General features: G+C 45.5%; 1 protein-coding gene and 1 pseudogene across 1 annotated transcript in view; one reads left to right on the top strand and one right to left on the bottom strand.

Moving 5' to 3' along the window:
• Positions 1-304: 304 nt before the first annotated feature.
• Positions 305-15,954, bottom strand: part of CDRT4 (CMT1A duplicated region transcript 4) — a 24,164-nt gene continuing 8,514 nt past the window's right edge. Inside the window, exons 3-4 of the mRNA XM_017496849.2 lie at positions 4,336-4,410; positions 305-2,791 (exon numbers count right to left, since the gene is read on the bottom strand). Of these exons, the coding sequence (XP_017352338.1) occupies positions 2,364-2,791; positions 4,336-4,366 (459 nt within the window). The 5' untranslated portion in view covers positions 4,367-4,410 and the 3' untranslated portion in view covers positions 305-2,363. The remainder of the gene's footprint in view (positions 2,792-4,335; positions 4,411-15,954) is intronic.
• On the top strand, positions 8,290-9,193 carry LOC119466732 (annotated as a pseudogene).

Raw genomic sequence — 15,954 nt, 5'->3', positions numbered from 1 at the left:
TTACCTCTTTGAAGGTTTTTTTTTTAAATAGTCTGTCTCTCTTTTTTTATTTTTTTTTGAGATGCAATTTCAATCTTGTTGCCCAGGCTCTAGAGTATAATGGCGCCATCTCGGCTCACTGCAACCTCCACCTCTCAGGTTCAAGTGGTTCTCCTGCCTCAGCCTGCCAAGTAGCTGGGATAACAGGTGCCCACCACCACACTTGGCTAATTTTTTTTGTATTTTAGTAGAGATGGGGTTTCACTGTGTTGGCCAGACTGGTCTCAAACTCCTGACCTCAGGTGATCCACCTACCTCGGCCTCCCAAAGTGCTAGGATTACAGGTATGGGCCACCACGCCTGGCCTCCTGCAGCCTCTTATCTGTCCCACAGACTAATCTCCTTTAAGACATGCTCCCAGGCCACATCTAGAGAGGCTGCAGAATCTGGAACTACTTGATGTCCTAATAGCCCCTGCCAATATGAAAATGACCAGCAGGCTCTGTCATGTTGCTGAGGTTAAACTTCAACTGTTTAAACACCAACCGAGGAATTTGCAAATGGGTAAATACCACACTCTGTACAGGGAGCCAAAGAATCTGCTCAAAACAGCTGCTCAATATGTGTCAGATGGGGCCTTAGTTACAGAGCAACACAGACAGACTAACAAAATACATATTCTGATGTTTCATGAACCTACTACGTCAGGGAGGCTAATTGAAACAGCTCTCCTGCCAAGCAGAAAATTCCATACGGAGAGGAGACAAATGAAGAGAGGCTGTCGGCTGCAGAACATCAGAGAAAGCCAGGTCCCTCTGAGAGATGTAAGTTAAATATGTTTAGCATAACCTGAGCTACCCCAGGCCTCTCAAGCTTGGGCAGACAGATGAGGTTACATTAGGAATAACCTGCATTCCACTCCATGCCCTGGCTGCCCGTGATGGACTTCAGGCCTTAGTAAGGGCTCCATGTCTATTTCTGGGAGTGCCAGGGATGTCTCTTGGTTTCTCAAGAACAAAGCTGCTCCCGGACCTGGTATTGAGAGGTTTTTCTCTTGGAGGGCAAAAGAAGTGGCAGTGGGAACCATGGTGTCCCCTGCTGAGAAATGGAGAGCTCTTTTCCCCTGCACTTCTCTGAGGTTTGCCTTGTGGAGCTGAGTGCCTGGGGAAAATGCTCCTGGCAGGACTCCAGCTGTTATTTGTCAGAGGACAGCTAGGATTGGTTCACCCATGCTCTGAGTTGGCCGCAAAGCAAGCTATGCTGAACTTTTCTCCATCTCCAAGCAACCTTTGTCTTCACATGCAAGAGGGATCCAGTTATGACAGGCTGACCCAGCTGGTTTCCTGGGTCTGAGAGATATAGGTGACAGAGGCTGGCCAGGGGTCGTGTTTTTCAAGCAGCTTCAGGAATGGGATCACTCAGAACCCAGCTGAGAGCTAATTTTCTCTTGGCTTCAAAATCTATCCTATGCTTGGAGATGCTGGGGCTGGAATTCTACAAACCACATTCCAGTTTTGTGCCCTGATAGGCTCTGCCCACAGGGTGCACTAGCAGGAATCTGCAAGACTAAAGGAGGAAGTAGGAAGTGGCTCCTTGTTCACTTCCTGTTTGCTTCCTGTTCACTTGCTATCAGCTTCCTGTCCGTGCCAGGAAGGTTGCTAACCCTAGGAGTGCTTTTTCTTCACCAGGGCAGTGGCAACTCCTTCCTGAAAGATTTCAATGCAGTTTTTGGTTTTCCCAACACTCACAAAAGCAGCCTCATGGTGGTCCCCTCAGAGACACCAACAAAAGAGCTCCCCCATTCAGAGGCCAGGGCACCAACACCACAAGGAATCTCCTCCGAACTCAGAGACACCAGCTCGAGTTGTGCGGCACCCCCACTCCCCCACCTCAGAAGTCTGAGATTCAGTCCCGTATCCTTTCTCCAAGCAACTACCTTTCAATGAGTTCCCGAGCCTCAAGTGTGATGCCTCCACCCTGTGGTGCTACCTCCATGGATACCTTTGTATTCCCTTCCTGCCCTTTTCCGTCACCTGGTTAATCGTTATTTATATTATCTCTAATAAAATAGCTGGTATGATATCTGGCTCCTGCCTGGACCCAGACAAATCACCCATATTTTGGTGCTGAGTATCTGTGGCAGAGACTGCAGTCAAGCACTGCCCAACCCCTCCAGACAGCAGTGTGGGAGAGCACACACCCACCTACCTACAGCCCACATTCTGATCTGGTTTCTCTCAGCCAAGCTCTGCATGAGCAAGAGCAATTTCAGATTTAAAGGACACCGTGAAATGCATGGCAAATAGAGCTTTATTGCTGTACATTCTTGGGGGATGGCTGCAGGGACCCCTGGCTAAAAACATTTGTGTGTTTCTCCCTGTTGGTCAGTAGCGAACTGTAGGGAGCATCCTCATCACAGGCTTTCGGGCAAAGATGATCTTGTTATAGTTTTCAGTGGGGCCGTCTCTGGAATCCGTATGTAAGTGCGTGGGTTCTGGGATCATGGTAGGAGCCATGGTCGATATTGAATAAGCACCCCACATTGATAACGTGGATTCTGACAGCGTGTCCCTGAACACAACTTCGCCGGAAGACTGGGACAACTTTCTCCTTTTCAGCTGAATGACGCTGGAAGGCTTATTCTTCCTGGATGCCCAGGAGCTTTCCTCGAGGTCACGCATGCATTCCAGTTCTCTGTTTTTGCTCTTCTCAATGAGTCTTTGCACTGTCTGAGAGGTATAGGTGACAGAGGCTGGCCAGGGGTCATGTTTTTCAAGCAGCTTCAGGAAAAGTCCAGTGTTTTCTGTGAGTCCTACCAGCAAAGAGAAATGCAGGCCATTTAGAGGCAGTCACATGCAATAGCTCAATTCTTCAAAAAACGGGAAGGCGTTGGAATCAGATTGTGAGGTCCTCTCTATATTGCACCCCTTGTATTCAATGGGAATAAAATCCAATTCAATGTGGGGAACAGAATGACATCCTAGAAAGTATATCAATTAAACAGCGACAGAATGGTAAGAACCAAGAGACAGAGTCAAGCAGACTTGATTGACTTTAAATATTTGCATAACCTCAAATTGTTTTACCCCTGAACTTCTACTTTTTTTCTTTAGTCTGAGGACTAAAGAAAGTACAAGGGCTTGGAACAGTACAGTTTGGTGCTTGAAAGCATGGGTTTTGCACTTGGCTGCTCCAAATTCCTACACTACCCTCTTTATAACTGTGAACCTTGAAGAAGTTTCTTAACCTTGCTAAACTTCAAGTGCCTCATCTGTAAAATGGCGATTAGAATAAGACAAGTCCATGGAGCTTTCTTGTGGATTACAGATAACTTACATGCTTTTAGCACAGTACTTGACATGTAGCAATCCGTAAATGGTAGCTAAACTTTCGGCTATGCCTCCCAGCCTAAACTATTTCATTTAATCCTAGTTACACCTTATAAGGTAGGTATTCTCCCCATTTAATAGAGGATGAAACTGAGGCTGACTAGCTTGCATACCCAACAAGTAGTGGGTTTGAATTCGAGCTTAACAAGACTCAAAGAAAATAAAGCTTTTCACTATGGTTGTTGGCCAGATGTTTGGGGTGTTTGCCGAAAAGGGCGGATGTTGCTAGAAATTCAACCCACTAGTTTAAGCAGCCTGTTCCTTTACAGATGCAAAATCATGGGCATGTTGGTCCTTCCCATCTTTCACTTGCAACATCACTCTACCTAGCAGAAATGACTCAATTCCTCTCCTGCAGCTGCTACCTTCCCCTGTGTTCTTATGTGACGCATTCTTACCCTAATTCTATATTTCTCTGATCATTCAATTGGAGTTTTGCAGGGAGGGGAGTTAAAAGAGTCATCTTGCCATCTCCAAACTAAATGCAGTTAAAAAAAAAAAAAAATGCTGTAAATAGGGATAATCGAGTGAAGATGTAGGTCGTATAGTTACTCCCAGGCTGCCTCATGGGTGTCCAGGGGCTGGAGCTTGTCTGAGGATAGATCTATCAGTAAAGAACGTGCCTTAGAAGGATTCCATCTCCCTGCAAAAGTCATGTGTGATATTACCTCTCACTAGAAAATTCCCAGCAAGACCTGTAAGCACAGACTATTCACCCTTGCCTCCTCCAAACAAATGTAAAGATCTTGTGGGACAGGGCATTTGCATGAAACTGGCAGAGTTCAAACTCAAATGCCTCAAATGCCTGGAGCAAAATGAACGGCAACCCCCTTCCATCTCCTGAACGTGCTGTGTTCTCTGCCAGCATAACGAGAGTGGCTGTCCAGTGGCCTCTTCCCACTGCAAATCCTCCAACCCTAGCCAACCCCAGTGCAGGAGCTTCCACTGGTAACGCTCCCAATCCTACCTTCTTCTTTCTTCATTCTTCTTGCATCCATCTTCTTTTTAATATTTACTGATTTCTTAATATAGGTCCAGATTCCTACAGGAAAATATACTTGTTAGCCAGAGCCTCCTCAAACTGGCCTGAGAGGAATGATTAGTAGCCACCCTGGGGGGTCCAAGTCCTATGGTCTCTGCATGAAGCTAAGATGACTTCACCTCCTGAGAAGAGGACATGCTTTCTGTGGAGCTGGAGACAAGCCAGGTGAGCCCTGCCAAGGCTTGCAGGCATGCCTTTGCTCAAGAGCAGTGGACTGTCATGACAATCTCTGGGTGTCCTGCTTTCCAGTCTCCTAGCTTTAAAGCAGATAGTGCTGGGCAGGCTGGGGGCTGTGTGGAGACAGGTCCACAGAGGGGAAGTGAAGAAAAAAAAGTCCTCATTTCAAAACCTTGCTATCTCCTCTACCAGAGTCCAAGTGTGGTCACATTACCTACAAGTGCAACATCCAACCTGCACCTCTCAGCCTGGAATCAGGGAGAGAATGTAGCAGAGATGGGCAGCTGCCAGGAGTCAGCTACCAGGGCCTCAAGCCCAGGCTGAAACATGGAAGTCTTAATGTTCTATGTAGCCAGGCTGGGAGGAATTCTGATGGAAACCATGGTGTAGCGGTTCTCAAACTTGAGGCTGCATCCACCTGGAGAGCTTGTTAAAGCACAGGTTACTGGGCCCAACTCCATAGCTGCTGATTTAGCAACCACTGTTTTAAACCAAAATGGGGAAAGAAAAAGAAAATACTGGAGATTTGTAAGATTACATTATTAACTACCTAGAAACAAGAAATGAGTCCAAGAGACCCTTTTGGTTCCTTTCCAGCTCTAAGACACATGCACATATCTAAGAATTATGTTTCTATGTTCAATTTTGCCATCTCTGTGGCCTTTAAGCACTTAAAAGTGCCATGAAGCATTTCCACTATCACCTACAAATGCCCATTGAAAAAGAGTCTCAGATGCTTTTGAACAGCTCCCAGATGATGCTGGTGCTTTTGATCTGGAGGCCACACTTTGAGAACCATGGGTCTAAGACTGTGCTTCTCAAATTTTAGCAAGTACTAGAATCACCTAGAGACCTCGTGCAACTACAGATACCCAGGTCCCACCTTAGAGGTTCTGATTCAGTAGGTCTTTTTTGAGGACCTGAGAATTCCCATCTCTAAGAAACTCCTAAATGATGCTGATGTTGCTGGTCTGTGGTTCATACTCTGGGGAGCCCTGGTTTAGACTGAGTAGTGGGGTGATGGCTGACTCTTTTCTTCCTGGAACACTCCGCCGAGATAAGCAGTTCCCAGGTTTGCCATCCCTCTTTTTCCCTAATCAAGGAACTATTGTGGAATGCAAGTGAGTGTGTCATTGATAGGGGCAACTTTAAATTCCACTGTTTTTGTAAAGTAAATTATTCACATATTTTAGGATTTTGTTATAACACATATAACAAAGGATGGCAACCTGGAGATGCATTCATGCTCTAGAATGTCAACCCTATTTAGAGCCAGATCTTATGGATTCCCTGCTGTGGGTATCTGTGGTAATCTTCCACACCGGTGCAGTTCTAGAAGAATTCACAATGTCACTATTCTGAGGCTAGGGAAGAAATAATGCTCAAATAGTCATTTAACCTAGACTTTCACATCATAATTTTTTTTTTTAATTGTAAGGTAAAACATCTTAGTTCTCCTTCTAAGACCTACCATAGGCCTCAGAATTTAAAGTCACCCATTCCAAGTCCCCATAGAGCATGGCATGCAAGTGGCCACCCAACCTGGGCCTGTCTACCTCTAATGAAAAGATAGTTATTTTCTTGTCTTCCGTATTTTGGCACTGTTAGACATTTCTTCATCTCAAGGTTGGGTTACCCACAAAGGGAAGCCCATCTGACTAACTCTCTGTGAAACCCTGCAAGCCAGAAGAGAATGGGGGCCAATATTCAACATTCTTAAAGAAAAGAATTTTCAAACCAGAATTTCATACCCAGCCAAACTAAGCCCCATAAGAAAAGGAGAAATAAAATCCTTTACAGAGAAGCAAATGCTGAGACATTTTGTCACCATCAGGCCTGTCTTACAAGAGCTCCTGAAGGAAGCACTAAACATGGAAAAGAAAAACTGGTACCAGCCACTGCAAAAAATACCAAATTGTAAAGACCATCGACACTATGAAGAAACTGCATCATGCTCATGAGTAAATAACCAGCAAGCCTTATAATGACAGGATCAAATTCACACATAATGTAACCTGAATTAAAAATGGGCCCAGTGCTCAAATTAAAAGACACAGATTGGCAAATAGCAAAGACTAGGAAACAACTCAAATGCCCATCAATAATAGACTGGATAAGGGAAATGTGGCACACGTACACCATGGAACACTATGCAGCCATAAAAAAAGATGAGTTCATGTCCTTTGCAAGGACATGGATGAATCTGGAAACCATCATTCTCAGCAAATTAACACAGGAACGGAGAACCAAACACCACATGTTCTCACTCATAAGTGGGAGTTGAACAATGAGAACACATGGACACAGAGAAGAGAACATCACACACAGGGGCCTGTCAGGGGTGGGGGGCTAGGTGAGGGACAGCATTAGGAGAAATACCTAATGTAGATGATGGGCTGATGGATGCAGCAAACCACCATGGCAAGTGTATACCTATGTAACAAACCTGCACGTTCTGCACATGGAGCTCAAAACTTAAAGTACAATAATAAAAATAAATAAATAAATAAATGTCTTCATCTCCTAATCTGTAAAATAGGATGCCAGATGGTGGAAATATGTTTCAGCTGGCAATAAATTTGGGGGGTTTGGGAGTCATTCCTCTTTCATCCTTGCTTCTAAGTTTCTAGTTGATGAACCCTGAATCCTCAGGAAAGCCTGGTCTCATCAATCATTTGTTTGCACACTTGTGTGCATCTGTGTAACCCACCATCCTGCTCAGAGCCTCTGGCCAGGACTCATCTGACCCCTACAGCCGCGCCATGTGGCTGATAGGACAATTCTACGAATGGTGGGTTTTTCTCATACCTGCCGAAGCAGGGACTAGGAAACTATAAAAAGAACCAAAGGAGAAAGCGTTTGAGATTGCCTCAAAACTCACAGGGAGGACTTGTTTGTTTGAAAATAACAGGAGACAAATAGTTGACATTAAGTCTGAAGAGAAGCTGTGGGCTTTTATAATTTCCTTCAATTCCAGCACAAAGGTTCCATTTTGTGTCCCTGTAAATGAAATGCAAACCAGCAGTCTACAGACAGAAACGGCATTGACGGGAGGGGCAGAGTGTTGAAGCGGCTTTCTTGTTTCTCCTACAGACACAAAGCCATGCTCAGACCACTCTTTCAGGGCCGGCTCCCCACTCCCCTACTCAGTCTCTCATCCCACCACTTTCAGAATCTAGTCTGATAGACCGAGTTTGTAATTCAGTTACCTGGAACGTGAAACAATCTTTCAACCTTGATCATCTTCCTTAACTTCCTAGGGCTTCAGTTATCACTTGCAAAATGAGGAGAAGAATGAATGAACTCCTGTCCCAGAGAGACACAGTTTTGTTGTGTTTTGTTTTGTTTTACATTTTTGAAACAGGGCCTCACTCTGTCACTCAGGCTGGAGTGTAGTGGCACAATCATAGCTCACTGCAGCCTTTAACTCCTGGGCTCAAGCAATCCTCCTGCCTCCACCTCCTGGGTAGCTGGGACTATAGGCACACACCATCATACCTGGGTAATTCTTTGTTTTTTTTTTTAATTAGAGAAAGGGGTCTTGCTATTTTTCCCACTATGATCTCAAACTCCTGGGCCCAAGCTATCCTAACACCTCTGCTTCCCACAGTGCTGGGATTATAGGTGTGAGCCACAACACCTGGCCCACAGTTGTTTTTAAAATGTCTGGAAATTGCTTTCTTTGCCGTGTCTACTGCGAGAATGAACACCATTCTCAACAATCAGACTGTCAACATTCCAGAAAATGTCAACATTACTCTGAAGGGCCGCACAATGATGGTGAAGGGCCCCAGAGGAACCCTGTGAAGGGACTTCAATCACATCAAAGTAGAACTCAGTTTTCTTGGAAAGAAAAAAAAGGAGGCTTCGTGATGACAAATGGTGGGGTAACAGAAAGGAACTGGCTACCGTTGGGAGTATTTGTTGTCATGTACAGAACATGATCATGTGGCTGGGCACGGTGGCTCAAGCCTGTAATCCCAGCACTTTGGGAGGCTGAGGCGGGTGGATCATGAGGTCAAGAGATCGAGACCATCCTGGTCAACATGGTGAAACCCCGTCTCTACTAAAAATACAAAAAATTAGCTGGGCATGGTGGCGTGTGCCTGTAATCCCAGCTACTCAGGAGGCTGAGGCAGGAGAATTGCCTGAACCCAGGAGGCGGAGGCTGCGGTGAGCCGAGATCGCGCCATTGCACTCCAGCCTGGGTAACAAGAGCGAAACTCCGTCTCAAAAAAAATAATAATAAATAAATAAAAAGAACATGATCAAGGGTGTTACACTGGGCTTCCCTTAGAAGATGAGGTCTGCGTAAGCTCACTTCCCCATCAGCGTCGTTATTCAGGAGACTGGGTCTCTTGTTGAAATCTGAAATTTCTTGGGTGAAAAATACATCTGCAGGGTTCGGAGGAGGCCAGGTGTTTCTTGTTCAGTATCTCAAGCCCAGAAAGATGAATTAATCCTTGAAGGAAATGACATGGAGCTTGTCTCAAAATCAGCAGCTTTGATTCAGCAAGCCACAACAGTTAAAAACAAGGATATCAGGAAATTTTGGGATGGCATCTATGTCTCTGAAAAAGGAACTGTTCAGCAGACTTGTGAATAAGATCCAAGAGCTACAGGAATAAGATGCTGGATGATTCCTGAGACCTACTTGTGATGTTTAAATGATGCAATAAAACACCTATTGATACAGAAAAAAAAATTTTGTTTGGAAAGTAAAATGCTTCCAGTCCAATGGTACCCAAACTCTGCAGTACATTGGAATTACTAGGGATCTTGGAAAAACACAAATGCAGACTCCCACTCCCAACATCGTGATTTGACTGGAATGGGATGTGGTATAGGCACTGGAATCAAAATAATCAGAAATTTCCCAGGCGATTTCTCTGTGCAGCAAAATTTGGGAACTGCTGTTCTAGAATTTGAAACAAAAAACACTGCAGATTTATGAAACAGTATTATTAACCACTTAGAAACAGAAAACGAGCTGGGCACAGTGGCTCATTCCTGTAATGCTAGCACTTTAGGAGGCCAGGGCAGTGGATAACTTAAGGCCAGGCGTTCGAGACCAGCCTGGCCAGCATAGTGAAACCCCATCTCTACTAAAAATGCAAGAATTAGCTGAACACAGTGGCAGGTGCCTGTAATCCCAGCTACGCAGGAGGCTGAGGCAGGAGAATCGTTTGAGCCCAGGAGGAGGAGGCTGCAGTGAGCCAAGATCATACCATTGCACTCCAGCCTGGGTGACAAAGAAAGAGTCTATCTCAAAAAAAAAAAAAAAAAGAAAAAAAAAAAAAAAAAAAAAAAGAAATGAGTTTACTGGGGCACTGTTCACAATAGCAAAGACTTGGAACCAACCCAAATGCTCATCAATGATAGACTGAATAAAGAAAATGTGGCACATATATACCATGGAATACTATGCAGCCATAAAAAAGGATGAGTTCATGTCCTTTGCAGGGACATGGATGAAACTAGAAACCATCATTCTCAGGAAACTGACACAAGAACAGGAAACCAAACACCTCATGTTCTTACTCATACGTGGGTGTCCCATCTGGACACAGGGAGGGGAACATCACACACCAGGGCCTGGGGAATGGGGAGCTGGGGGAGGAATGGCAGCGGGTGGGGAGATTGGGGAGGGATAGCATTAGGAAAAATACCTAAAGTAGATGACGGGGTGATGGATGCAGCAAACCACTACCATGGCACGTGTATACCTATGTAACAAATCCGTATGATCTGCACCTGTAGCCCAGAACGTAAAGTATAATAAATAAATTTTTAAAAAAAGAAGAAGAAACAGAAAATGGTCCAGAAGATCTTTGCCGTCCCTTTGCAGTCCTAAGACATATGCCTTCACTCAAGAATCCCTGATAGTCAGCACGGTACCTCAGGGGCCTTTAAACATTTAAAAGGGCCATGGAGTATTTCAACAACCACCACCTGACAATACCAAAATTGCCTTAGATCAAAGAAGAAGAACCAGTGGCTATAAAGTACAGAGCTAAGGAAACTGTGGCCGCCATGGGATTCTCATGCAAATCTAATGATCTCACCCTCTCACCACAAGCTGCACCCTTATCTCAGGAAACCATCTTGCAAAAGGATTTTACGGATTCCAGGCGGCATTGATGGATTAGTGCTCTGGCACAAATTGACCCCACTCAGACTTTTTGCCCCACTAATGCTGGGAAAGTGGTGTCATTTACATAGTCATGACCTGTGGATTATTATTTCAATCTAGTGTTGTTTAAACCGTGTCCCACAGAATGCAATAATCTCTCCTCGAGATGTTAATAGGTATTACTTAAAGAAAAAGAAGGAGCCTATGGCAAAAACCACCCTATAAAGCCACACAGATTGTTTAACCCGGGAGTCGCCATATCATCTAAATTGTTGTGCAAGATTGCACCCTTGCCCTCAGTCAACTAAGTCAGAAAAAAATTGCCATGGTAAAAAAAATTCCTTTGGAGCTGGATTTTCAGTCTGTTATCTGTTAATTTGTCCTGTAATTCTCCAAAAGGGAGATTGAATGGGCAGCATCCCCTAATCTCATTTGACCAGGCATCATTCATTCATTCATTCATTCATCGGGTGGGTCATCTTATGGAACTAGAAACCAGTGACATATTTGCGGTGATTGTGAAACTATGGTTCTTCTCCTGCTCTTGTTTTGGAATTTGCAGGCCTCAGAAAATGTTATGGAGTAAGAGGATAGAATGATGAACTTGCTCAGGGTATCGCTGGGTCTTCAAGGAATCACCTCCTCTGAAATCAGCTGCAGAGTCCCCAGAACTGTTCCTAGGCAGAAGAACAAGCTCCACTGGAAACAAGACCTGAGTTCCCTCTGTTCACTGCTCCAGCCTGCAAGGCTTGTCTGTCTCACCTCTCACTTTTCTCCCTGAGCCATCCCTAGGAGTCTTGCCTGGCCCCAGAAGCAGAATCACATTTTCTCAAACAGGAACCTGATGCAAAGCCTCATTTCACCTCTGCATTTTGTCCTCCTTAACCTTCCAATGTCCTCCCCTTTTTTTTTCCTACCCTCTGGCCACTCCTCATTTATTTTTTGCTAAAGAGGAAGCGCCACTAAAGCCAGAAGTGTCTTGAAAAGCTTATCTCTGAGATCTGGAAAGACACTCCTAGTCAAGCACCCACTTAGGAGACAGAACGTGCGGTTTCTGTGCCGATCTCCAAATGGCCGACAGGAGACCCACAGAACCTCATCCCACAGGACCAGCACAAGCGCTGACTCCCTGAACTTCAAACTGAGAGGTGCTGGGAAACAGTGTGCACGCCTACAGATTCTCCTCACACTCTCCACTTCTGTACCCTGCCCCCGTCCCATGGAAACTCTCACCGTGGCCCCACCTCTACCAAATGGGCTCTGCGAGGTGCCCACGAGAAGATGTCGGTTTGTTTGCCTTTAGTGACACAGACACTGGGAGCATTGGGAATCCTAGAAATGTTAAGACAAAGGGGAATGGGAGTGGGAAGGGGCAAGCTGGTCTTTCGAGAAAAAAGACATCTCTCTCCTCTCCCTATGCAATAACACGCTGGACACCTACTCTTCCTCCCCAGCACCCCTCCCCAGAAACAAACACACACACGCAAGAAGAGAAGAAGTAAGCTCATTACCCCACTCTCTTTAAAAAGTCACGTTGCATACAGCGGGCCACTTGGTTGTGTTAGCATGTTCTTACCTAGACCATGCCTCTTTCTGGGGGATCAACTGTCTCTAACCACATCAGGACGGGGAGGTGGGAGTCTAATCAGAATTGCTCATCTCCTAACACAGACTTGGTATTACTGATTCATCACTTATGATGGGAAGGAGGGGACATGTTGCTTCTTGATAAGGCTTTTATATTTTATTTTCTGTAACGATTAGACGTGTACATTGAGGGCATTTTATTTTCCAATGGTGAAAACACAGTTCAAGTATCTATGGCCATTCAACATATATTCATTCATGCACGCATGCACACATGCACACATTCCAAAAACCTATCCTGAGCTCCAAACATTACTCTTCTGAGAGGGGCAGGTCCCATACTCACCCAGGACCCACTGTGGATTTTCCACATTTGCCTCTTACTTTGGGGTCTCCCCTTCTCAACATCAAGGGTCTGCAATGCAGTTTTCCCAGGCTAATAAATCCAAACTAATCTTTGTCATCTGTGTTATAAACAAGAGCAGCGGCCTCCCAGTACATAGGCCAATACATGTTCCATCAACCACTTGGCAGACAGGTACTGACTAAGCATCTCAAACACCAGGCAAGCACTGAGCCTTGCTTAGTCCAAGGAGCTCAGAGCCCCATGAGGAAGACAGACCACCAGTTTCCTAATTCAACCTGGGTGGGGAGGGGTGTCAAGAAGCAGGTTCATGAAGAGAATGTGGTTGTGCTAAATCTCAAATGACAAAGGAAATGATGGGCAGTGGGCATGGCTTAAATGCCAGCCTCAGTGTTTCCAAATCCTGAGTGAAGTGTCTCTCCACTCAGGATCCGTGTTCTCCTTCCAGCATGCAGATAATACAGGCAGCTTCCAGTGTGTTTTCCGCATATGAATTGTAATGGTGAATTGTCTGAAGAAACACTTCACAAATTCACTGCAGGAAGAGGTATTAGGTTTTTATACCTATCAGGTACAACCATGAATCTGAATTTTATATTTATCCAAGGAATATTCTATTATAAATATTAAGATCAGGCGCAGTGGCTCATGCCTGTCATCCTAGCACTTTGGGAGGCTGAGGAGGGCAGATCACAAGGTCAAGAGATCAAGACCATCCTAGCCAACATGCTGAAACTCCATGTCTACTAAAAATACAAAAATTAGCCAGGCATGGTGGCAAGCGCCTGTAGTCCCAGATACTTTGGAGGCTGAGGCAGGAGTATCTCTTGAACCAGGGAGGCAGAGGCTGCAGTGAGCCGAGATTGTGCCACTGCACTCCAGTCTGGCGACAAGAGTGAGACTCTGCTTCACAAAAAAAAAAAAAAGAAATTAAACTCCCACTCCAAGACGACATATGAAGGCCCATTAAGCATAAAATACATGTGGCCATTATGTATTGATCTATTAGCTACAGATCAAGTTCCAAATTTAAAAATAGAATTTCCAGAATAAGCCAGACAGGCGTAATCAGAGGAGAGCTTTTCAATCTTTTTCTTCCATGGACATTTTTGGGATAGGCTTGTACACTGACAGGCTTGACAAGTAAGAAAGATATGCAGAAACAGGCAGCAAAAAAGAGCCCTACAACTCATATTCAGGAAAGCAAACATGAAAGGCTTTAAGCAATTTGTGCTCAGAGACCCTCTCTCGGTCTGACAGCTCCTGAGCAATGCGACCATTAAAATGTGTGGCCTCACAATGTCTAATCGATGAGGAAAAGGAAGTCCTGCTCCACTGAAACAATAGGGACATTGTGGACCTGGAGAGCACACAGGGGAAACAACCAGGCATTTCCCAGGACTGCGCTCAATCAATGGGCCGGGCCACCCCTTTTTAAAGGCTCACAGCACTAGGAATTCAGACCTGTGCTTGTTTGGAAGAAGGTGACTTGCATTTGAGACTTTGCCTAGAAGAAAAGCAAGTAGCTGCCTTCTGTCTGACTCCATTATTCCATCAGCCTATTGAGGGTTTGTCCTCAGTGGCAACAGTTCCCCAGGGCATGCCAGAAAGTGAGAGAATACATGCATCACCCATTGCACCCAACTCTTGAGTAATAAGAAACCCCCAAAATCTAGTCCCAGAAAAAAGTTCCCCATTCTCGGCTCCCATCACCAAGACCTCCCCCCACACACACTTATGCATATGCATATGCACACGCACATAATACACGTTTACATGCACACACGTGTGTACATGCACGCATATTCACACACACACACTCAGCTCTCGACTCCCTACACTAGCCAAGATCTCATACATTTGCCCCTTGGCACATTCTATGCCTTTGCCCGGAATTCTCTTTCCATGCTCCACTTCTAAGGAACTGCGCATCCTCCAAAAATCCCGGACCATAGCACGACCATGCAGAGAACACTTCTCTAACCCTTCCAGGAAGGGAATCACCAGGAAGGGAATCACTCATGTGCTCTCCGAGGAAGGTAAGAATGACTGTATTATAAATAGTGTGTGTCACAATTATGTTGAGAAATTGCCAGAAAGCCAAAGGTGTGGAGCTTTACTTACAGCCTTGGGTAAACTGATGAAATTGCATTCAAAATCTGAAAAGCTGAGGATAAGAAGCTGAAATGTGGAGACACGCAGCCTCTCTCCCTTCTGCCGCAGACACCCCTGGGACTTTCTGCCAAGAGCACTTTGTTAGGTCATCACCAGGGGACATGCTCTCTCTCCTGGGCCCCTGCAGGCCTCTTAAAGAAGGGTTGTCCTGGAACCTGGAGGCAGTCACTTTCCTTACCCACGACTGCCACCCTCAAACCATTTTCCTTCCTCCTCCTCTGATCCCGTGCCCCGGCTACACCACTGCCTCACCTGCCTGGTTGCTGCCAGCTTCTGAGCGCTGTCCTCTGCCCCTCAGTCCCTGACAACTTGAGCTCCAAGCATGCTGACCTCCTTTCGCTGTTACTCTGTCATCATCGTGGCTTCTTCAACGTCTCCTGAATGATCCGTGCAAACCTCCAGCCCAGCAGTCCTCGACCTGCCCACTTCCAGTCACCGGGTCTTCCTCTCAGCCTCCATCGCTGCTGCCTCTGTGATCAGCCCATTGTTCTTACCGTCCCCCATAAACACACTACATCTGAAATCTAAGCTGCGAGCATCTCACTCTTACTCTTCCCTCCTGTATCCCTCCAGCTCAGTCCCCAAGCGGTTCCTAGTCCAATTCCTGGATTTCAATCCACTCACCCTACTTCCCCCTCAGTCTCCCTTTTGTGTCCTGCTTTCTGCTTTATCTTGTTGATACCCCACAGCTCCTCATTATGGTCCCTTGCAAACAACCTGAACCCCTTATCCCTCTCCCATGTGCTATGCAAACACATATTTGCCTGGCAAAGCCTTAATACCAGTTCAATCCATGTGTGGGGCTCTTTTGGGTGCCACCACCTCAGCAACTAAACATGGTGGGAGACAAACACCACTGTGCCGATGGGCCCCACATGGAATAACAGCTAGCAACTCTATGCCATGCGCTGCTACCAGGGCACACGCTAAACATCTTACCATATTAACTAGTTCAATCCTCACAAAACCCATATGATTAGGTACTATTGCATTAACCCCATTACAAGGTCACACAACGATTCAGTGACAAAAAACAGGAATAGTCCTCAGGCAGTCTATCTGTAGGATCCTTTTCTTTATAATTCCACACTCTTCTTTTTTTTTTTTT

The sequence above is a fragment of the Cebus imitator genome, unplaced genomic scaffold (genome assembly GCF_001604975.1).
Source record: "Cebus imitator isolate Cc_AM_T3 unplaced genomic scaffold, Cebus_imitator-1.0 Scaffold223, whole genome shotgun sequence".
Lineage (NCBI taxonomy): Eukaryota > Metazoa > Chordata > Mammalia > Primates > Cebidae > Cebus > Cebus imitator.
The sequence above is the reverse complement of the archived record's forward strand: the minus strand, read 5'-3'. Positions and strand labels throughout refer to the sequence as shown.